This window comes from Crocuta crocuta, unplaced genomic scaffold (assembly GCF_008692635.1).
Source record: "Crocuta crocuta isolate KB4526 unplaced genomic scaffold, BGI_CrCroc_1.0 scaffold168, whole genome shotgun sequence".
In the NCBI taxonomy this organism is placed as follows: domain Eukaryota; kingdom Metazoa; phylum Chordata; class Mammalia; order Carnivora; family Hyaenidae; genus Crocuta; species Crocuta crocuta.
In genome coordinates, this window is record NW_027532591.1 from 6,332,381 (window position 1) to 6,354,219 (window position 21,839).

A 21,839-nucleotide genomic window follows, 5' to 3' on the forward strand; every position below is an offset into this window, starting at 1 on the left:
CACACAGAACCTGCTCGTTAATTGAGCCTGGAGTGGTGGAGGCAGGCACTGCTTCCGAGAGGGAGGGGTACTGAGCTAAGCCCTCAAGGGACCAGGAGGCAACAGCAAGTGGAAGTGGGAAGGGTGAAGGATGGCCCGGGCGCAGAGAGCCGCAAATGTGAGGGGACACGCTGGCCAGAGAGCAGGTGCAAAGCCTACGAGGTGGGGGCGAGGGCCACGGACAGGCCAAAGTCTGGAGAGACGGGCAGAGCGGAGGTGCTGCATCCTAGGTCAACAGGGAGTCTCTGAAGGATTTGAAGCAAGGGAGTGACAGGCTCATATCTGCGTGTTGAAAAAGGCAGTCTGAACAAGCCCTGGAGATCTGCCGTTCAGCACCGTAGCTTCGGTCAACAATAGTGCACCGTGCACAAAAATTTGCTAAGAGGATAGCTCTCGTTAAGTGTTCTTACCACAACTGAAAGACCAGGTTTGGCTGTAGCACGGAGGGCGTGNNAACCCAGGCAGGGGTCCTTCTGCTGCCATCACCCCGACTGTGAGCACCCCCCGATGACAGGCAGTGGGGAGGGCTTCGTCAGGAGGATGGGCAGGACCGGCCAGCTGACAGAGCCTCCCCTCCAGGTCAAAGAGTCCGCCCTCATCCACCCCAACCAGTCCCCTTGCTGGGCTCACTTATCGCCTTGCGAGGCACCAGCTTGCAAGTCTCTGGATGATAGAGGCCCTCTTGGCATCTTGGTACCAAGGGCATGGCTGGGTTCCCACCAACGTCCCACGAAAGGAGACGCCACCAGTATCCAAACTGCACGGACGCCATGTGCGGTGAGGGGAAGGGGAGGACGAGAGGGGCCGCTGGTTAGCACTGTGTGGCTGTGTCTAACATCCAAACATCTAACATATAAAATGGGGCAAAGACACAAAAGAACTGCTCCAGGCCACCATCTCTGAAGCGGGGACTCCCTACCAACCGTAACTCTCAGTGACAGTATTGCCTTTGAAGCCTCTACCCTCCGGGCAGGGGCATGTCCCTGGTCACCCAAGAGCTAGGCTAAAAGCCCTTGCCACCTGCTCTCTTAGCATCCGTGCTTCCCTTTCTAGCACACTCCTCCCTTTTAGAATTACGTTTCGTTTCCGTATCCGTGTTGGGCTCTAAGCTCTGCGACAGAGCGACCAGAACTCATCTGCCATTCACTGGGGTTTCCCTGGTGCCAGAACAGAGTCTGGCTCGTGACAGGCCCTCCAGGAGGATCTGTGAGTAGCATCAGTAGGATGCACTGGGGGAGGGGAAGCAGGTGGAAGACGCTCAGATTTCAGAGGCCTGGAGAGAGAAGTGTCTTGCCCAAGTCACAGGGGATTTGGAAAGAGGTCACGGCTCCCACTTGGGACCTCTGAGTCTCAGCGCAGGCCTTCCCACTCAGTACACCGAGCTGGAAAGAGGCTGAGCAACAGACCAGTGTGTCCCAAAGCACAGTCCGTGCAATGCTGGTCTCAGAAGATTCTGGTGGGTAAAATGGTTCTGTAGTTAAATCAGCTTGGCAAATTCTGAGTTAAACAAAATGAAAAAAAAAAATTCTTTACCATTGGACTTTTCAGAGCCTTTCATATGCTAATGTGCATAGGATTCTTGGCGGAGGTCACAGGCAGTATTCCCCATGCCTTTGAAATGTAGTTTGAGACCTTTGGCACCATCCCCCATCTGCTTGCCATGGTTGTTTAGTGAACAGGGCACAGCACGGAGATTTGCTGTGACTTTTTGGACATCGCAGGAAAACCTGACTTCACAAGCGGAAATAACCCAATATATCAATGGGACGAAAACAGAACCGCTCAGGTGAAGGTTGAAGGGGGCCTGGAGAGCCCACCTGGCTGTCCCTTCACTGCTGCTGTGCCAGGAACCCTAGTGTCCTACAGAGCCCAGTTTGAAAATCACTGGTGACACAACTCCCGGTAGAGGTGGCATCAGGAGACCTGGCTTCTAATGCCAAGTCTGCCGTGAATTGTTTCACCCTGGACAAACCTCTTAGCCTCACTGGGCCTTAGTTTGCCCGTTTACACAGCGAGCCCATCAGATGGGATGCTTGCTGGAGTCCTGAACGTCACTCTCTGGTGTGAGGAGGGCTGTGATTCCATGACTATAAAGTTCTAAGTCTATGATTCCACGGTTCTCTGATGCCGAGACTTCATGGCTTAATAGTCTGACTCTAGGAGTGCCCACTGGTTGGGCACAGTGGAGCCCAGGCGGTGGAAACCAGAATTCAGTACCTGCAGCGCGCTGCCCAGGAGTGCCAGGTCCCTGGGGGGGGCCGGCCCCACAGGGGATGGAGGGGCGGGGTGGGGAGGGCAGCGGGGGTGGAGGGGAATCAGCAGCTGCTCGGTGGGCAGAGCAGGGAGAAGGACCCAGGTCTCCTGACTCCTGCTCTATCTTTAGATCTCCATAGCAACCGTCACCAGGGCTCTGGAGGAGCTGAAGGCGGGCTGAGCTGGCAGCCCAGGGAGGAAGGAGGGGGTGTTTGTTTCTGTATGAATCTCTTTTGCTCAGGATAGGGCTCTGGGCTGGGCTCTTGAGACAGGGGAAGGGAGACAGAGAGTGAAGCCGTGTGCAGCCGCAAAGGCCTGGGACCAATACTAAATAAAAGTAAGCCAGGGCTCACCTCGCTCGGAGAATGCGATCAGGTCACAGAACCTGAGACCGTTGTCCAGGCTTGAGGCACCAGAGGCCCACAAGGCAGGTTCCTCCTCCAAAGGACTCTGAGCTACCCCTATGCTCATTCCCTAGACACTGGGCAAGCAACGTATCTGAGCCGGCCTTGGGGCCACAGCAGGGACACAGTTTCCAGGGAGAGCAGACTTTGGCAGACGGTTACAGGGCAGGGCAGACGGGGGTCCCCAAGCCCTCTAATCTGAGGAAACTGGCATGTTCGTCCTACACCTTCTCTGCCAACTCCTATCCATCCTGGGGCTTAGCATGGACCTGACTTCCTCCAGGGAGTCTGCCTGGACTCGCAGGCTGGTCGCTCTCCTCCCCAGAGCCCCAGCGGCCCCATCCTCCCCCCACACAGCAGTGCGTCTGCCTGAGGTGTTGGCCACCTGGTGGGGTAGATGAGAGGTGGAGGTGCACACAGGTAAAGACCTTCGCCTCAGTCGCTTGGACAGTTAGCAGCGGGGCGAGGCCTGCTGACTGTGTTTTCTGACTCAAGTCCGTGCTTCTTCCAGTGTCCCAAGGGCCGGGCCCCGGCCAGGGCTAGAAGAGGAAGTAGGAGTCCTCAGCCAGGCCAGCGCACCGCAGGTACCTGGCCACGTCCTTAGTAAACTCCGCTGAGCCACAGACCAGGGCAAACGGCTTTCTCCGACAGGCGCCAACCAGCTCTTCGACCAGGTCCTGGGCCAGGCGGCCAAAGCGCGTCTTCTCCCGGAAACTCCAGGGAAGGTTCTCCGGGGACTTCTCCTGACACAATGAGAAACAGCGCAGGCGATTAAGAGCTCACACAGCCAGCACCGTCTACCTAACCAGGAAACTGAGGCAGAGGCCCTACCCCAGGCTGGGTGCTTCCTGGCACTGGCACTCTGAGTGCCCTCATAACAAGCGTGGGGGTGGATGATTGTCCCCCCTCCCCCGCAGGCAAGACACAGGGAGGGGCAGAACCAGGGCACACATGAGGCAGCCCCCCTAATTCTCACTGCTTCCCAGGGGCCGCTGCACCTGTCACTCCAGCGGGACGTCTTCTCCCCAAGATCGTGGGTCTTTTTAAGGGTGTCTGCCACCATCACCCTGGGAACGCAGCACCTCTTCAGGTTTCAGTGATCACACTGAGCGAGCGAGCGAGCACTTACCGAGCGGTCACTCTGCACCTGGTGCTGGGCTAGGCCCTGGGATGTAGAAGCTGCTCTAAACAGACACCTTTCCTGGCCTTGCTCTGGCTGTGTGGATCGGGGATCCGGGGCAACAGGGCCTTAACCAAGAGGGGGCTATTTCTCACCCAGAAAGGCCAGAGGGAGCCAGGGCACAGGGCACCCCAGTGACCCAGGCCACTCTTTCTGCCCCTCTACCTTCCCCTGTGGCTTGCATCCTCAGGATCACGAAAGCAATGCTCCACCCCTGGCTTACTGGGAGGAACTTCTCTTTTCCACATGTTGTCAAAGCACACCACACATATAGGAAAGCGCAGCAATCAGGAAGTACACATAGTTTGAAGAACTCTCATGGAGAGAAGAAACCATGTAACCAGCAGCAAAACACACAAGAACAGAACAGGACCATCATCTCTGCAGATTCTACTAAGGTGAGCTTCTAGTTTCTGGGGGAAGCAGAGAGACGGGGTTGGAGTCCAAGCTCTGCCACCATGTCCTAGCTGAGTGACCGTGACCTCTGTGAGCTACCATGAGGAGTACGGGCCTCTGTTCTCAGGTGCGCTCACTGAGCTTACCTGACCCCATGGCCCCTTCCCAGGACGGCACTGTGGTACTTACAGGGGATCCTCTCTGATGATATGGACCTTCCGTGCCCCCTCCATGCTCTGACCCACCCAAAGGGCCCTCGAGGCTGGAGACCAGCAGGGTCCACCGGCCTCACCCCTCCCTCCACTGCCCAATTCCCCCAGGCTAGTTAGGTTTGGCACAGCATCCTTCCTTCCCCAACTGCACACCCAAAGATGCGGCAGGTCTGGCTGTTGCTCAGGTGGGCTGCGGGGCCCATAATCAGTGATGGTGCAGCAAGGTAGGTACCATCAAGGAAGAGAGCCCAGGCTGTGACAGCAGAAACACCTACGCCAGTCTGGGGACTCTAGAAAGGTTTCCAGGATAGAGTCACACTGCAGCAGGGAGCTGCGAGCGGTGAGTGGGCGTTAGGTGAGGAAGAAGGGAAAAGTGCTCCTGGAAGGGGGAGCAGCGCCAGCAAAGGCAGGCCCGGCGGCCAGAAAAGTATGATGCCCTCGCAGCCACACACAGACCAGTGACACCAGGACACACAGGAAGGGTGTGCCTGGAAACAAGGCCATGGAGGCTCGGGCAGTCATGCGGGCTTGGCTATCATCCTGAGAGCAGTGGGGAGCCACAGAAGGGCCGACAGCAGGGTGGTGGTGAGGCCAGGGCCGCCCTTCTAGCTGCACGGTGAAGGACACATTGGCAGGGCATGGCTGGAGGGGAGACCGTTGAGGATGCTGTGGCTGCGGCCCGGTGGGACAGGGAGCATCCTAGGTCAAGGACGCATGGAAGGGCAGGCAGCATCTCCCACTCCACTGCCCTTCACCGGTCCCTGCCACTGATAGCCAGCCCACTCACCTGCCCAGCCCCAGGCCAGTGGCCCAGGGCTGAAGGCCCTTTATTGCTGGTCAACTTTAACTCTGCCCTCAAACCCAGGCTCAATGCCAGCTCCTCTGAGAAGCCCTTGCTGCTTGCTGCCAGCATCCTCAACACCCTCCATGGCACCTATCCCGGTGAGGTGTTATGCTAACAAGCAGTAAACGCAGGGTCTCTGGAGCAGGAACACTTGAGTTCACGCCTAACTCTCCACCGACTCGCTGTGTTACTTTGGTCAAGGTTCTTAATCTCTCTGTGCCTTAGTTTCCACATCTATAAAACGCGCACAAGGGCAGTGTGAGCCTCCCAAGATTATGGTGGGGTTAAGCGGTGTTACACGCATAGAGAGCCTAGCAGCATGTCAGGCACAGAGAAAGCACTCGGTGAAGCTTTCCCTGTGGCTGTTGTCCCATATACAGGTGAGCACCTGGAGGGCAGGGGCAGGCTGTCTTCATTTCTAAATTCTGTGGTNGTTTTCACCTCCTGCAGCTGCTAATGTTCACCAAGTACTGCCCTCTTGATGATCATGCCACCGAGCATTCTGCCCATGGATAGGCCCACAGACCTGGCCGCTGGGGAGCCTGGGACCCCTGGTGCCAGGAAGGGAAACCCAATTTCCTGACCCACCCCCCCGCCGCCCAGTCATGATGTCAAAGATCGGGCTGGTCTTCAGGAACGTTCCAAGGGTGCCTCAAGTAGGAGATCTTTGGGAAGGGTGCTCTGAACTACTGGGCAGTGAGGCTGACCTTGAGCAACACAGAACAGAGGGGAGGCCCCAGCAGGGAACCCCAACCCTGAGGTGTGAGAAAGAGAAATACAGCTACAGACCCAGGGGAAGGCAGATGACTGAAGACCACTTAGGGCCTGGCTCGGAATAAGGAATGAGATGGCCCCCTCCCACGATGGGCCAGAGGGCAGGGCCTGGGCCTGGTGGCCATGGAGGGGAGGAGGAATCAGGGAAGAAGAGGTCAGGAGGTGGAGTTGCTTCCAGTTCAAGTATCTGCAGCTTGCAGAGTTTGGAAGCTGCTTTCCCCCCCCATGCAGGGGCAAAGTGGTGCAGTGGGGGCCCCAGGAAATGCGGAGAACCCAGACCCAGCTTACTCTGCCCATCGTTCATAGAGCGCGTGCCTCCTCCGTGCCTGGTACTCTGCCAGGCACCAAGGAGGGCATGGCGATCCAGACACGCGAGCCCCACCTGAAGGAGCTTATCACAGCCTAGGAGACATCTGTGGCCTAGCCCACTGACTCCACAGCCAGGCCCCAGCACATATGCCTGGTGATGCCAGAGGGCAGACGGCAGGTGGCAAAGCACGGTGGGGAGGGCTGGAGCTCAGCCCTGACTTTGCCCTATCCAGCAGCATGGACGGGCTGGCACCTTCACCTCTCTGAGCATCGGTTTCCTCATCTACTCAACAAACATGACCTTCCTTACCAGGAAGGTAGGGGTTCCCACTGGTGGCAGGGGGCTGGGAGGCCCCAGGGGATCCTCAGGACAGCTACAGGGGGACACCACAGGGTCCATCAGGGAAGGAAGTCACCACGCTGGGCTCACCTGGCTGAGTGCAAAGAAGGTACGGACATTCCAGAAACGGGCCTGCTCCTGGAGGAAGGTTTTCAGGTAGATGCCCTCGAAAGTCTTGAAGCAGCCGACCAGGGTGACGAAGGTCTCATCCTCTGCGTTGTCAGTTATGCTCTGCAGGACAGGCACCATGGGGGCCAGGCCAGTGCCTGAAGCCAGCATGAGGAGCTCACCGTACTGGGGAACAGAATGGGTATATGACAGACCTCAGCCCACCCACCCCCTCTAGGGACTTTTCTTGGGCTTGCAGCAGCCGCACAACACCCATCTGAGCTCCCCGCTCCGCATCCTCCAGGAAGCCATCCTTGCTTGTGAGGTCTGTGGAAGAGAAATCATGCAATCTGGAGGCTGAAGTGGAGCATAAAATGGGGTAGCCCATCCTCTCAGTGGCTCAGTTGCTTTCCTAAGCCAACTCCACAGGACTTTGTTTGCACACTTCTCTTGACAGGTAGCTCACAACCTCCCAAGGCAGTCAGCTCTATTACAGGTTGACTCCCCTTGTCAGGAAGGTCTTTCTGCCTCACCCTTAATGGAAACCTGCTCCCACCAAAGCCTTGCCCACCACCCCTATCCCAGCTCTGCTCCCTGGGCCACCTTCTCTGTCCCAGGGCAGCCCTGTAGAGATCTGAGGGCCCTGGCATGGATGTCTGAGGCTGCTCTTTTCCAGACTGTGATACTCACTATATATAAGCACCCAGCATAGTGGTGGCACAGAAGAGCCGCGCACTGTAAGTGAGTTTCTTCCCCAAGAGGCCTCAGTTCCATCGACCCATCACTGAACCCATCTCCTGGCTCTAGAGCTCTGAAGTAAGGGTCATCTTCTTTAAGGTCAGTGCTTTAAAGGTTAGTGTCTGACCTATGCAGCAAGGTGTTCATTTCCTTCATTCTAGAGATCAGGCCTCTGAGACTGCAGTCCAAGTTTTCACCAGCTTTATCGAGAGCCCATGTATTATCACACTTCCTAGAGTATCAGTCCTGCAGACCTGGGTATAAATTCCCAGCCATAGCATCTGATCAAATGCTTTCACTTCTCTGGGCCTTAGTTTCTTCATTGGTAANAATTATATATATATATTTATATAAAACAGCACCTCCCCTCAGTAGCCTGGATCCCAAAGTGGTTGTGAGGGTTAAACAAGAGCCATCAAGTGCCTGGTGTGGACCCTGGCACTCAACACAGTTCCATCCCTCCCCTCACTGAGCCCTGCTGCTGGCTGCCACACCCTGTCCAACCCCCCCGGTCTTGGGCCTGCCGTGCTCCCCCTTTCTCCCATCACTACTCAGGGTCTCTTCCAGAAAGGCTTCCCCGAGCCAGTAGAGTATGAGGGGTCCTCTGCATTCCCGCAGCCCTCTGTGCACCCTCCTCACAACACTGGTCACACCGTATTGTCATTTGTGTGTGTCTGCCCCCCATCACACTGTGAGCTCCTGGGGACGGGACCTTGTGGGACCCACCTGTGGCCCTGCGCGGGGACCTGCAAATGTCTGCAAGGAACACACAGGCAGATGTCACATGCCAGTGTCATGGCTGCTGTGGTTGCTGTCTACAGGAAGACTCTTGCAGAGCAGCATGGCAGGGCCAGGAGAAGGGACAAAGCAGTCCCACGTCCCCGTGGGAGCAGAACCAAGCCTCAGCCCATTTCATCGGCGCAATGCTTATGTGTGAGATGACAGCTCTTCTTCCTCACCGCCTGGCCCTACAGCCTCTCTGGACAGGAACCGCAGGGACTCTGCAGGGGTGCCTGAGAGCCTGCACCCAGAAACGGTGGGCAAGACAGTGTTCATCATAGGGCATCTGGGTGGCTCAACTGGTGAAGTGTCCGACTCTTGATTTCTGCTCAGGTCATGATCTCACAGTTTGTGGGTTCAAGCACTGCATTGGACTCTGCTGACAGTATGGACGGAGCCTGCCTGGGATTCTCTTTCTCCCTCCCTCTCGACCCCTTCCCCATTTGTGCATGCACAGAGGGAGAGAGATGGAGATCCCAGGCAGGCTCCACACTGTCAGCATGGAGCCCGATGTAGGGCACGAAGCCATGAACCGTGAGATCATAACCTGAGCTGAAGTCAGATGCTTAACCAACTGAGCCACCTAGGTGCTCCCAAATAAACCTAAAAAAAAAAAGACAATGTTCATCAGGTGTCCTCTCTAGGTCAGGAGGAAACAGGGACAATCCTGGTCTCTGCTCTCAAGAGATTTGGGGGACACAGAGACACCCTCAGCTAAAATGCAAGGCTGAGCATGGTTTGTACCAGAAGCCCGCTGCGTAACAGCATTACAACATACACACCACACAGCTGTAAAATGGGGGTAGCAGTACCTAAGAGCTGTTGTGAGGATAAAATAAAATTTTAGCGCGGCAAGTGCTAACATCAGAGCCTGGCACACACACAGTGCCACACATGTGTTTCACGGTATGATTATACATAAGGACGTGTGTGCATGCCCTTGTACACACAGCTGTGTGTGGAAGAGGACTTGGAAGGTCATATGCCAAGGTACTAAGGCTGGTGTGTCAGGGTAGATGGCCTACAAGGGTTCTCTATTTTCTTCTTTTTGCCTTGCTAAATGGTTGTGTGGTTGGTTTTGCTTTTGGTAATGTACAAGGACCATAGTTCCAATAAAAAAAAAAAACAATAGAAACTATTTTTATATTAAACAAAAATAATGGAGAGAAGGAAAGGATTCATTTTTTTCACTTGTTTTTGTTTTGCTTTGTTTCCTAATCATAAAGGTAATACGTGCTCATGGTGGATAACTTGGAAGGTATAATGAAGAAAACAAAAATCACCCATAATTCTACCACCCAGAGCCACAAACATTTCATTGCATTTTCTTTTCTTTTTATGTGTTTTTCTGTGCATTTAAACTTATTTGCCCAACCTGTTGTATATTAGGTTTTGTACACAGCGTCTGTCACCTGATATTAGAACATAAGCATATACCATCATTTACAAACATAAGTCCAGGATAGGAGCACCTGGGTGGCTCAGTTGGTTAAGCGTCCGACTTCGGCTCCGGTCATGATGTCACGGTTCGTGGGTTCGAACCCGCGTCAGGCTCTGTGCTGACACCCAGCTCAGAGCCTGGAGCCTGTTTCAGATTCTGTGTCTCCCTCTCTCTCTGACCCTCCCCTGTTCACGCTGTCTCTCTCTCTTTCTCTTTCTCTCTCAGAAATAAATAAAACATTAAAAAAAAATCCAGGATAATAGTTTATCAAGTCCCCATAACCCAGTGTACCTAACAGTTGCCCTGATGTTGGATATTCCGTTTCCTCCAATATCTTGCTATGACGAACAAAGCTTCAGTGTACCTGTGCACAGCAGACGGCATTTGGATTCTTTTCATTGGACAGACTTACAGAAGTGGAATTACTGGGTCAAAGGATTTGAAGATACTTAAGACGCAGTACATGCTGCCAAGCCACTTTCCGGATATGCACTAACTGATGAGAAATTACTAATTCATCCTGGGCATATCGGGGAAGGATATAAATATGTCAGGAAGATGAGGGGAAGAGCCTTCAGGCTGGGAAGCAGCAGGCTACCAAGCGGAGAGCCATGGGCTGTAAAGGGAGCAGTCCTCATAGTTTTGTAGCTAGAATGTGAGAGTGCAAAGATACCTGAGGGCCTGAAGGTATAGGAATCCTGAGTACAAGTATGTGAGTGTGGATTTTCTAAGCAATGGGCAGCCATGGGCAGTTCTAGAGCATATGCAGGCAATTTTGTTTCTTAGTGCCTAGTCCACCTCCTCCCATGTCCAACCCCAAGGATGCTCCTGGAGTTGAGACTGGGCTCAGGAAGGATGGCACAGTGCAATTCTACAGCCTGAAATGTGAACACTGTGGTCCCTGGGGCTGAGCCAGGAGGGGTCTCCTGAGGACTCGGTGTGCTGGCACCAACCTGGTTCGGTTTATAGAAGAAGTCTCCAAATGGTCCTCGCCAGAAAGCGGTGTCTCCTGCGCTCCAGGACTTGACGTACCGGGACATCAGCCCAGTCTCGTAGCACTGGGAGCAAACACAGGGAGGCCTCACTGGGGCAGTCACATGCTCCCAATACAAACCACAGCAGCCTCGACCGTGCGGCCCTTCCCACAGGCCGAGTGCTGTACGTGTGTTATCTCATGTAACCCTCCCAGCACCCCAGGGTACTGTCGTTCCCTATTTTCAGATGAGGCCCAGAAGCTTATCCAGAAGGGAAACGGTGAGGCTGGGACAAGAAACACGGGACCGACAGCCTGACCTCCTGAGGTCTCAAACCCACACGACGACAGGCACCCTGCACACAGCATCACCGAGTAAAGAACGAGGTCGGAGATGATTAGTGGCAACTGGCACTCAGTACAGGGAGACAACAGAGGGTGGTGGGGACTGTGGTAAACTGGGGAGCGAATGAACACTCCTTCTAAAGGAGGAGGACGCTGGGCAGATTCCGGGGTACAGTTTGTAAGGTTGATGATGTCATATCTTCTGATTTTCCAAGAGGGGCGGGAGATACAAATTTTTATGTAAAACCACCCAGTTTTGAAATGTCAGACATCAATTCTAATTTTTCAAACGCTGCGCAAGCCCAAACCAAATTTAATCATGTACCAGTTTGGAGGCCGCTCATTTTGCAACCTCTGCGTTGCCTGTCACCGCGTCCTGGCTGGATGAAAAAGTGGAGGCTGTAGATGGGATTCCTGCATGCGGGAGGGGCCCCACATTTCCTGGGGGGCTGCCCACTCTGGGCCTGGCACCATGCTGCGGCTGCAGGGAAGGCAGCTAGACCTTCAGCTCCATGAAGGCAGCCAGGGTCTGAACCATTGGAAAGACTGAATACATATCTCGAATGAATGAATCAATCAATCCAATTCAGGCCCTCCCCTTAAGGAGCCCACAAACTCGGAGGGACTAAAGTCTCACACATGCACAAGACAGAGACTACCTAAAACTCCACAAAAAGGACAGAGTGCTGAGAGAGCCCTGAGGAGGTGCCGTCACTTCCAGTGCAATAGGATCAGGGATGACTTCCTGGAGGAGGAGGCATTTGAGCTAAACCATGCAGGCTAGGCAAGACTGCATTCCTCGGGGATAGAAGCAGGAAGGCGGAGAAGATTCTGGGCATCAGGTGTGGTGTGGTCAAGGGAAGGAGAGCCCAAGACACAAGTGTGAGGAGGAGGGGGAAGTGCTGGTAGGCAGGACTGGAAGGGTGTCTGGAGTGAGATTATACCGAAGCCTGAAGGAGATGGAATCTGGGTCACCAGACATGCTTTTAAGAGCCCACAGCTACCTGTGGGAGCATCCCCGACTTCCTTGGGCACCATACGCATAAAGCAAGCACAGCCGTCAGCTCTCCTGCAAGAGGTCTGGGAGGGAGGCTACAGTTGTCCTAACCTGCTGGAGGCCCGTCTTGGAGCACATCTGCTGTCTGGCCCCGGTCTCGGGGGAGGCGCAGCCCAGGCTGGGGCTTCTCGGCCCTACAGTGCAGACAGCACTCAAGGAGAAACGAAGGATTCTTCTGTGTCTCCAGCACTCGCACAAAGCCTGCTCAGGATGTACTTGTTAAACAGAACTGACACCCGAACGTCTGTTCTTCCCCTTGGGATCCTATTACCCAAGGGGCCTTGCGACCGTGACATCATCAGTCTGGGCATCAGTTTCTTTTTCTGTAAAGTGGGATAATAAGACCCGATCTGCAGGATGGTTATGAGGTCAAAAGGGGATGATGAATATAAAGAGCTAGACGCAGTGCCTGGTGCCCAGAAGGTGCCTGAGAAATGGGAGCTCCTCCTTCCCATCCGCATGGAAGGTAAACCTAAAAAACCCGACCGCCTTCCCAATTTGCAAAGCCGTTTCCAGCTCTTCCCAGCCAGTGGCTTAGGGATAATTAAGCATCTCTCTAAAGAGAGGCTTTCCGGTAAACGAAGGAGAAAATCAGCCTGCAGCTGGGACAGACCCAGCTGCCCTGAAGAATGGTCTCCAGGCTTATCCTTTCAACAGAAACACACCCAGACAAGCAGCCTGGGGAAGCAGGCCATTTGGAGAGGATTTGCGGAATCTCCCAGACAAACAGTTGCGTGGAGAAGGGATCTCATCCAAGCTTATGTGTGAGGGAATAAACACTCGGGCTTTGACTGAAGTCAGGGAAGACAGGAGCCAAAGCAGTGCTGGGGTCCTGGAGGCAGGAGGCTCACTGCCAGCCACGCTGCTTACTACCTGTGGAGGCCTGGGTCCTCCTGGGGTAACGGTGTACTTGTCAATGAAAGGGGAATGATAATTCCCACTCTACCAGGGGAATAAAGGATGTGAAAGCGATTCTTAAATATCAGTGTTGCCTAGGATTCTGTTTGGGAAATGACAGTGTAGACTATCAGGCGGACTTGTACGAAACTACGACTTCTGTAAGTCAAAAATGTTAGAGTATCAGCAATTTCACGTAGTTCAATCTAATTATTTTTCCACATAATTGGACCCTCAGGCCCTCTTATATACATCTGGTGCCCAGGACTTGGGTCTTGCGGGGAAGGGAGGGATTTGTAACCGGCCCATTTTGTTCAGCTCATCTCTGCCAGGTGCCCCGCCCACCTCGGCTGCCCCAGGAGCACCCCTCCTTCTGCCAATCAGACTGGGTACAGTTCCCACAAGACCACACTCCGTTTCACACCTCCCTGCCTTTGGTTAGCCATCCCCTGAGCCTGGAATGCCACTCCCTACCACTGCCAATATGTACTCCGTCTTCAAGGCCCAACTCAGATGCCCCAGCCCCTGTCTGCCTGCCTGAGAGGTGGTCTCAGGTTGGTTCGGCTCACAAGGTGCTGCATGTCCCACCTTCTCCTGCTTGCCTCCTTCTGCTCCAGGACAAGTGACTAACAGTTCCCCACACCGTGCCTCCTTTGCCATTGCATGGGCTGTTGCCAGCACTGAACTGCCTTTCTACATGCCCCCCTGAGTCCTCCACACCTTAACCTCAACGTACAGCTCAAATTCACAGCTTCTGCTGGGAAGCCCAGCTCCCCTCCCTGTGCCCCCAGCTGCCCTGAATTGGATTGGGGCCATCTATCACATCATAGTGTCCTGGTCTGGCCCCTTGTCCAAGGGTGGACATTGTATCTGACTCATCTTTGGATCCCAGCAACCAGCACACAGTCAGTACCAGGCTTGGTTCCCCTTGCCCTGGGCTCAGTGCTCATTCTCGGTGATCAGGTGAGCAGGTGAGAAGGAACAGTGTTCCCTTTCTCAGTCTGAGCCTCCTTTTCATAAAATCTGTCTCTGTTGGTGGGCCAGCAGCCCCTCTTCCCCAGAAAAGGAGTGAGGAGAAGGCTTTCTTCACAGTCCCTGCCCTTTCCTCAAGCCAGCCTCCTCCCATGTGAACACTGGCTCTTCCCACACGGGTGGGAACTGCCACACCCCAACCACGCTGCCAAATGGAGGTCCAGTCCATACCATCTTAAGAACATCTGCGTGGGTCAGCTCACCTTGATTAAAACTTCGAAGTATCCTTCTGCGTTGGCAGGACTGATGGGCGTATAGGCTCTCTGAATTTCTAAGTCATCCACTTTCCCTCTGAGAAAGAGAAGTATATGGTCAGGCAGTCAGCCAGTCATTCAACAAACTCTTATAGGTAACTACTCTGTGCCCAGCTGGTGAAAGCTGGGGCCCAGTCCTCTCCAGTGGTCCTCACTGAACATGGAGCGGGAAAAAGGTACATGGGGCTCCCCCACTGTCATATGCTGGCTGTGAGATCCAGGAAAGTCCCTGGTCCCTTAGCTGCCCCTTCTGTAAGGTGGGAACAACTATTTGTGTCCCTGTTGTGTGGTTCTACCAGGATTACAGATGGGAAAATCTTTTTTAATTTTTTTTTAATTTTTAAAAAATTTTCAAATGTTTATTTACTTTTGAGAGAGAGTCATAGAGTGCAAGTGGAGGAGAGGCAGAGAGAAAGGAGATGCAGAATCTGAAGCCGGCTCCAGGCTCTGAGCTGTCAGCACAGAGCCCGATGCAGGATTTGAATCCATGGACTGTTGAGATCATGACCTGAGCCGAAGTCAGAGACTTAACTGACTGAGCCACCCAGGCGCCCCCAGATGGGAAAATCTTTAAATAGTCCACTGAGGATGGGAGTTGATTTGAGGACATCACTGTGCTTTATCCTGACCTCTTTTTTTTTTTTTAATTTATCTATTTAATGTTTATTTATTTATTTATTTTTGAGACAGAAAGAGAGTGGGGGAGGGTCAAAGAGAGAGAGAGGGAGACAGAGAATGCCAAACAGGCTCCACACTGTCAGCGCAGAGCCTCACACGGGGCTTGAGGCCGCAAACCATGAGATCATGACCTGAACCAAAATTAAGAGTTGGATGCTTAACCTACTGAGCCACCCAGGTGCCCCTTCCTGACCTCTTCTTGACCATAGAATGTGAAAGATAAAGACTAACACAGAACACTTACTACCACGTACCAGGAGCATCAGAATTAGAAGGATGCTCGAAAGTGCCCTAGTCCAAAGCCTGACCTTATGCATGAATCCTCTCTACGATGTTATCAACAAGGCGGCCAGGATGATAATCAAGAGTAATGATAATAGCGGCCACGGGCACCTGGGTGGCTCAGTCAGCTAAGCATCCGACTTCAGCTCAGGTCATGATCTTGTGGTTCACGAGTTCAAGCTCCTTGTCAGGCTCTGTGCTGACAGCTCAGAGCCTGGAGCCTGCTTCCGATTCTGTGTCTTCCTTTCTCTCTGCCCCTCCCTTGCTCATACCCTGTCTCTTTCTCTCTCTCAAAAATACATAAAACACTAAGAAATTTTAATAAAAAAAATAATAGCAGCCATATTGTATTAAATGCCTGCGATGCACCAAGCATACAGTATGCATTATCTCATTTAACAAACAATAACCTACGTGAGGAAACCGAGGCTAAGGATGTCACTTGCCTGAGGTCACACAGCTAGAATTCATCCTTAGCTCTGCCTGACTCCAGAGTCGGGTTCCTCACATGACACCCCAGAGCTTCCCAGAAGGACTCAAGCACTCCTCTTTTGAGTCCTACTGTGTGCAGAACTCTCTTTTCAGAGGTATGCACAGATTAAAAAGGCCCCATCCTAATGCATCAAAAGCAGGAAGCCAGACAGAAATATTCAATAAATGCTTCAGGAACAAACAAGGAAATAAGGAACAGAACACACGGCGAGGCATGGATGCAGAGTACTGTGACATGTGCTACTACAGAGGTAAACACTGCCGTGCTACAGAGGAAGGGACCACTCTCATCCGGGGAACTCAGAAGGCCTCCTGGAGCTTTTGATACGCAGGCCACTGAAAGGTGAAAGTCAGAACAGGAAGGAAGTAATTCCAGGCAGAAAGAACAGCCTGGGGCAAAAGCTCAGAGGTAGGAAATGCAGAGCAAGTCAGGAAGTGGGGAGTAGATCATGAGGCTGGAGCAAGGCACAAGTGCAATGGAGGAGTGGGGAGAACTTGGCAGGGAAGGAAGCTGGAGCTTCAGGGAGCTTCCTTGGAGCCCCGAAGGTATCTGAGTGGGAGCAACATGGTCAGCTACGCGTGTTAGGAATGTCACTGGAGAGAGAGTGGAGGAGAGGGGCCAAGCTAGGGGCAGGGACTTCTGGGTATCCCTATTTACGGACGGAGGGCTGCATGCAGCTGCGATCTGCCCCAGAGCCACTGGGGCAGTGAGCTGTAACGACAGCAGCCAGTCCACAGGCCAGATGCACTGGACACAAACACCAGGGGTCGGCATGAGGCAAGTGGCTGGAGTGTGCCCAGCAGTAGGATATGCCCTCCTTGTCCCCTGGCTGTACCTTCTGTCTGCTTTGCTGGCTCCTCCCCCTCCTGCCAATACCACAGGAGCCAGGGTGCGGGCCTCTGTCCTTACCTCTTTCCATGCCACACACACTCCCAAATGTCACCCAGGTGCAGGCCAATGAGTCCCACACCCACATCTATAGCTCAGATCTCTCTGCTGAGCCTCAGACCCATATAGTCAACTGTCTAGCAGATGCCTCACGCTGGAGGTCCTAAAGGGCCTTGTCTCTGGGCAGGTCGGGTGGGGTGGGGGTGGGCGTGGGGAGGGGCATGGGGTGGGGATCAAGATGGGCAGAGAGGGTAGAAGTAGGCAGAGGAGTGGTAGAGTGCAGCTAGGGAGCCAGGCTGTCTGGATTTGAATCCTGGCTGAAGGACTTATTAGCTGTGTGACCCTGGGCAAGTCCCTTATTCTCAAGGACAAGTGTCCTTTCTATCAACTGGCACTAACATTAGGTTAATACCACAGGCTCTAGAGCCAGACTCCTTGCCTTCAAATTCTGGCTCCAACTTTCCTAACTGTGTGACCTTGGGCAAGTTACTGAACCTCTCTGACTTCAGTTTCCTCCTGAGCATGACGATGGTAGCTACCGCACAGGGTTTGGTGAGGACGAAACGAGTTCCCAGGTATGAGCGCACAGAACTGCACCTTGGAGAGGAAATGCTATGAAAGGGTTTGCTGCTGCTGCTGCTACCAGTTACTATGAAAACACAATCCCAGAACCCTTGGAGTAAGGCACCATGATGCTTATTTAAAAAGTGATAAATGGAGGCTTGAGGGAGGTTAAGCGAGTTGCTCTAGGCCGCACAGCTAGCAAACGGCAAAGTGGGGCTGCAGAGCTTTGGCCCTGCCACCATTTGAGCGGACCGTAGGATGAGGTGCTGTCCGGGCCGCAGGCCAAGCCGGCTGTTCCTGGGCAGTGCAAACCGAACACGGTAAGTGTCCTTGGTGAGTCTGTCCACGGCACTGATGCGGAAGGCCAGGAAGGTCTCTGGGCTCAGCTTGGACGGGCAGCTCTGCAACAGGAAAATGCCCAACAGCTAGGACCTGGGATTCAACGGACACACAAGCATCCACAAGCACCCTTCTCGTTTTCCGCAAGGGCAGGCTATTTCTGCCGGTAAGTTTTCTGTACAGTGGAGAGGAGTCCCACCTCACTGCCCTTTCGTGCTCTGATCTGAGAAGGCCCAAACATTTCACACTGAGCTCACCCTGCTCTGAAGCCTTCCATGGCTCCTTCAGCCCCGGGATATAAAGTGCAGCCTCTTCAGCTGGGCACTCCAGGGCCCTGTGGATGAACATCAAGCCTCATTTTCTCTCTCTGGCATCAAATGCCAAACTTTTGTCTGTTCTCCCAAGAATACCCTGCTGCTTCCTATCTGGGAGTCTTTATTTGCTCAAGCTGTGCCCTTTATCCAGAGCATTCATCTCCAGTGTATGAAATACCTACTCATCCTTCAAATCTGCTAAAATTCAGTTTTGCAGAATTTACAAACTGATGGGACCTTAAGATGATTCAATCCAATATCATTATTACCCATGTGGGGAAACTGAGGTCTGAGTGGTAGTGGGCTTACTTGTCCAAGGTCAAACCCAGAGCAGGAATTCAAATTCATGTCGTCTAAGTCTCAGTCCTCTGCCTTTAACACTCCATCTACCTGCACCTCCTCTCGGAAGCCTTCTATGAATGTCATGACTCACAGAACTCTCTCCTGTAAAATGCCCAAACCCCATTCACTCCCGGGACTTCCCCATGCCCCAGCTCAGAGTCAGGCTTTAAACTTGGATCTGTCTGCTTCCATGAGCACACTCTTTTCTCTCTGCTGTGCAGTCAGGGAAAGCGTCTCCACACAGGTGCCCTGCACAGGGCAGACGCCAGGCGGATGCTGCCACTCGGGGCCCTCTTATCGGAGGAGCAGTCCTCCCTCACCTGTGGCTCCTCCCCACTCAGCAGGCTCCTGTCGTTGCTGGCTCGCGCTGCCTCCCACCTGGCCAGCTCGCGGTGATAGAGATCAAACACACAGGGCGAGCAGCCACTGCCACAGCACTGGGAGGGCAAGGGCTCCACGGGCCGGAGTTGCAGCCAGGCTTCCTCATTGTCACCCTCCTCCCTCTCATCCATCCTCCATGGGGCCTGGGTGGCCTGGGAGGGACAGCTGGGTGCTCTTCCCAGAGCAGGTCTGCCTCTGTGAGGCCACAGGCCCAGGCCCTGCTCCTTGGTCAGCCTGAGAGAGGGAAAACATATGGGTTATACTCAAGTCACCTCTATTCCTCCTACACTCCCCGAGGCCTGCAAGTGACAATCTCTGCATGAGCATGGGGACAGGGATGAATCAACCCTGAGATCTGCTGCCTGGAAGGGGGGACAGACAGGACACAACAATCAGAGCTGCCAACCAGACTTTCCTGACTCTTCCTGTGCTTTGAGTGCTAGTTTAAGCACTTTACATAGAAAATCTCTTTGAATTTAAAAAAATATTTTAAGAGATAGGGCGCCTGGGTGACTCAATCGGTTAAGCTTCCAACTTGGGCTCAGGTCATGATCTCACGGTTTGTGGGTTCAAGCCCTGTGCCAGGCTCTGTGCTGACAGCTCCGAGCCTGGAGCCTGCTTTGAATTCTATGTCTCCCTCTCTCTCTGCCCCTCCCTTACTCACACTCTGTCTTTCTCTCTCTCAAAAATAAATAAACATTAAAATAAACAAGTAAATGATACAACACAGTATTTATGTACATCTTAGTGATTATAAAATTATTAAAAAGGAAATTAAAATGTTTAGAAAAGAACCCCTTTGTAACTACAACATACTCAAGTACAAAGAACCTTGCTAGCAACCCAGAAGCCAATCATACGGGTCCCTTCCTGATCACCTCCCATCCCCCACAAGATAAGCATCATCCTGACTTTTGGTATAATCATTCCCTTGCTTTTCCTTAGTTTGGCCACATTTGTGTGCAAATTTAACCACTATAGTTCAGATTTGCCTGGTTTTTACCTTTATATAAATGGAATTATACCAACATATTCTGTGTCTTCACTCGGTTTCTTTCACTCAGGCAAGTCACCCACCAAATTGCTGCATTTTACTTAATCTTTATAATGAGGCTAGTACTAGGGATGTCATTTTATAGGTGGAATAACTGGAGTCGGCGGCGGGGGGGGGGGGGGTTTAATAACTTACCCCAAGGTCACATAGCTCCTAAAAGACAGGGATGTCCTGTTTCTTGGTTACCAATCACCTCCCACAATTCCTCCCCTTTAAGACCTTTTCGATTTTTCCTGCTTCCTGTGTCCATTTACACAGGAGCTTCCCATGGTCCCGAGGGATGTTTCCAGTCTCTGCCTACACCACCCATCCTCACACCTGCCACTAGCTCCAATCACACCAGTCTCCCACTTAGCAAGCTTTAACAGCTCCCCATTGCCTACTGGCTTGAATCCAATCTTCTTGCCTGGTGCCCCATGCTTCTTCTGATCAGAGCTTGTCCAAACTCTCTTACCACTTGGTTTTAGAAGGGCAGTCCCTCTGTGCACAATACATCTCTCTCTTATACAAGAAAAGGTTTGGTTTCAGAAAACTTGGTCCTGCTGTTCGTGAGCGCTATGATTTCAGGAGGGTTGAGCAGGCTGCAACCCCCTTGAGGGCAAGGATGGTGTCTCATTCTTTCTATATTCTACCACCAAGCACAAGCCTGGCATATGGAAGGCTCCAGTGAATGGGGAATGCTCGTTCAGCTTATAAATAAGGTCTGGGAGCCAGGCACAGTGCTAGGTGCTGGGATACAACAGATGTAAATTGTACATGGGCTCTCTACATAAAGACATAAAGCTTGCAGCCTAGCATGGTGTTACATCAATTCAACCTGTTTTTATTTTTTGCTATGGACCAGGAATGTATTATGAGCGAATGAAATCTGGAGCCCTCTTTATGTTTTTGTTTTTCGTTTTTTGTTTTTTTGTACTCCCGAAGTTTTTGCAAGATAAGTGAGATAAATACAAGCTCTGTTACCTTTAAACTGCAATACAGCATGAGGGTTATTCCTATCAGTATTTGTATTTGCCTTAACTTAACTTCTCTGTGTCTTGATTACTCTACTTTCTTTGGTATTTTGGAAATTGGTAGAGATGTTGGCCAAGTCTATCATGAACTTTAAAAACCTGCTTCCTGCCAGCTCCTAGCCTCTACTTTCCAGTCTAAGAAGCATTACTTCTAAGCCAGGACTTGACACACGTTGTTGCCTCTGGCGCGAGAGGACTCTCCCCACCCCTTGGGTTTTCCTTAAAGGTCACTTCCTCTCAGAGGCCCACCCTGAACCTCCCCGTCTCATTTCTATCATGTACCCTATTTGTTTCCATTATGTACTGATTCATTTAACGGCTGTTCTAGGGGCAGGGGCTAGAACAGTGAGGAAACCAAACCCTGCACTCACGGAGTTTATATTCTGTGGAAGAGACAGTCATTAGACAAGACCAAAATGGAAAACACAGCATTTAGTGTTAAACGCTAAAAAGAAAAATAACTGGGGAAAAAGAATAGGAAATATACGTGCGTGTTGCAATTGCTTATTTATTTACTAGCTTTCTGCCCATATGCTCTACATTCCATAGCTGTTTTACTCACCAACGCAAACCCAGCGCTCACCACAGTGCCTGACACATCGCAAGCAATTGATGTATGTACAAGAAGTAAAGAACGTCTCCATAGCTCTGGGTTAGCTTCTAGGAGGTCGATCGGGAAACCCCAAGGAAATGGGAGGAAAGTAACTCCCACTTGTCTCTGGGGAAGTGGCGTGCAGTCGGAGGCGGGGCTGGTGTGGTGGACAGGGCCACTCTCAGGATCGGGGAGTGGCCCGGTGGAGACGGAGCAGCAATGAGTAGTGGGTGGTGAGACAAGGAAACTTCCAGTGCACCCACTACGAATGGGAGCTGTGCGGGCGCGCTAACTTAGGCATTTCGATCCCTATTTTTACAGTAAGGGACATTGGGGCTCAGAGGGAAGTGCCCTGCCCAAGCCTCAGCTGCCCGTACGCGGTCAAGGTTGCCCTCAATTCAGGTTTGAAGTACTGGTGTTCTACCCATAGTCCTATCCCAGCCTCTACTACCAAGACCACTCACCTACACACCTGCGCCTCTCCTCGAGAGAGGTTACTCCAGGTTCCGCCCCCTCCGGGGAG

At 52.6% G+C, this 21,839-nt stretch overlaps 1 protein-coding gene across 2 annotated transcripts; it reads right to left on the reverse strand.

The window, feature by feature from the left end:
* Positions 1-493: 493 nt before the first annotated feature.
* On the reverse strand, positions 494-21,827 carry CYB5RL (cytochrome b5 reductase like). 2 transcript variants are annotated; one of them, XM_077779769.1, is made up of 7 exons: positions 21,781-21,827; positions 18,597-18,891; positions 17,534-17,682; positions 14,326-14,413; positions 10,772-10,876; positions 6,842-7,045; positions 494-3,439 (listed from the first exon to the last, which is right to left on the reverse strand). In XM_077779769.1, exons 2-7 carry the CDS (start codon positions 18,786-18,788, stop codon positions 3,236-3,238), a joined length of 942 nt encoding a protein of 313 aa, XP_077635895.1. In that variant the 5' UTR covers positions 18,789-18,891; positions 21,781-21,827; the 3' UTR covers positions 494-3,235. The 2 variants fall into 2 exon arrangements, with proteins under 2 accessions (XP_077635895.1, XP_077635896.1); XM_077779770.1 differs by lacking the exon at positions 10,772-10,876.
* Positions 21,828-21,839: the final 12 nt, after the last annotated feature.

What these genes read in the sequence shown, in the direction of transcription:
- CYB5RL (XM_077779769.1), bottom strand. Translation starts at nt 18,788, where the DNA reads ATGGATGAGAGGGAGGAGGGTGACAATGAGGAAGCCTGGCTGCAACTC. An exon ending in TGAGTGGGGAGGAGCCACAG is followed by an intron (nt 17,683 to 18,596) that starts GTGAGGGAGGAC and finishes TTCCTGTTGCAG; the next exon opens with AGCTGCCCGTCCAAGCTGAG. An exon ending in CCTTCTTTGCACTCAGCCAG is followed by an intron (nt 3,440 to 6,841) that starts GTGAGCCCAGCG and finishes TCATTGTGTCAG; the next exon opens with GAGAAGTCCCCGGAGAACCT.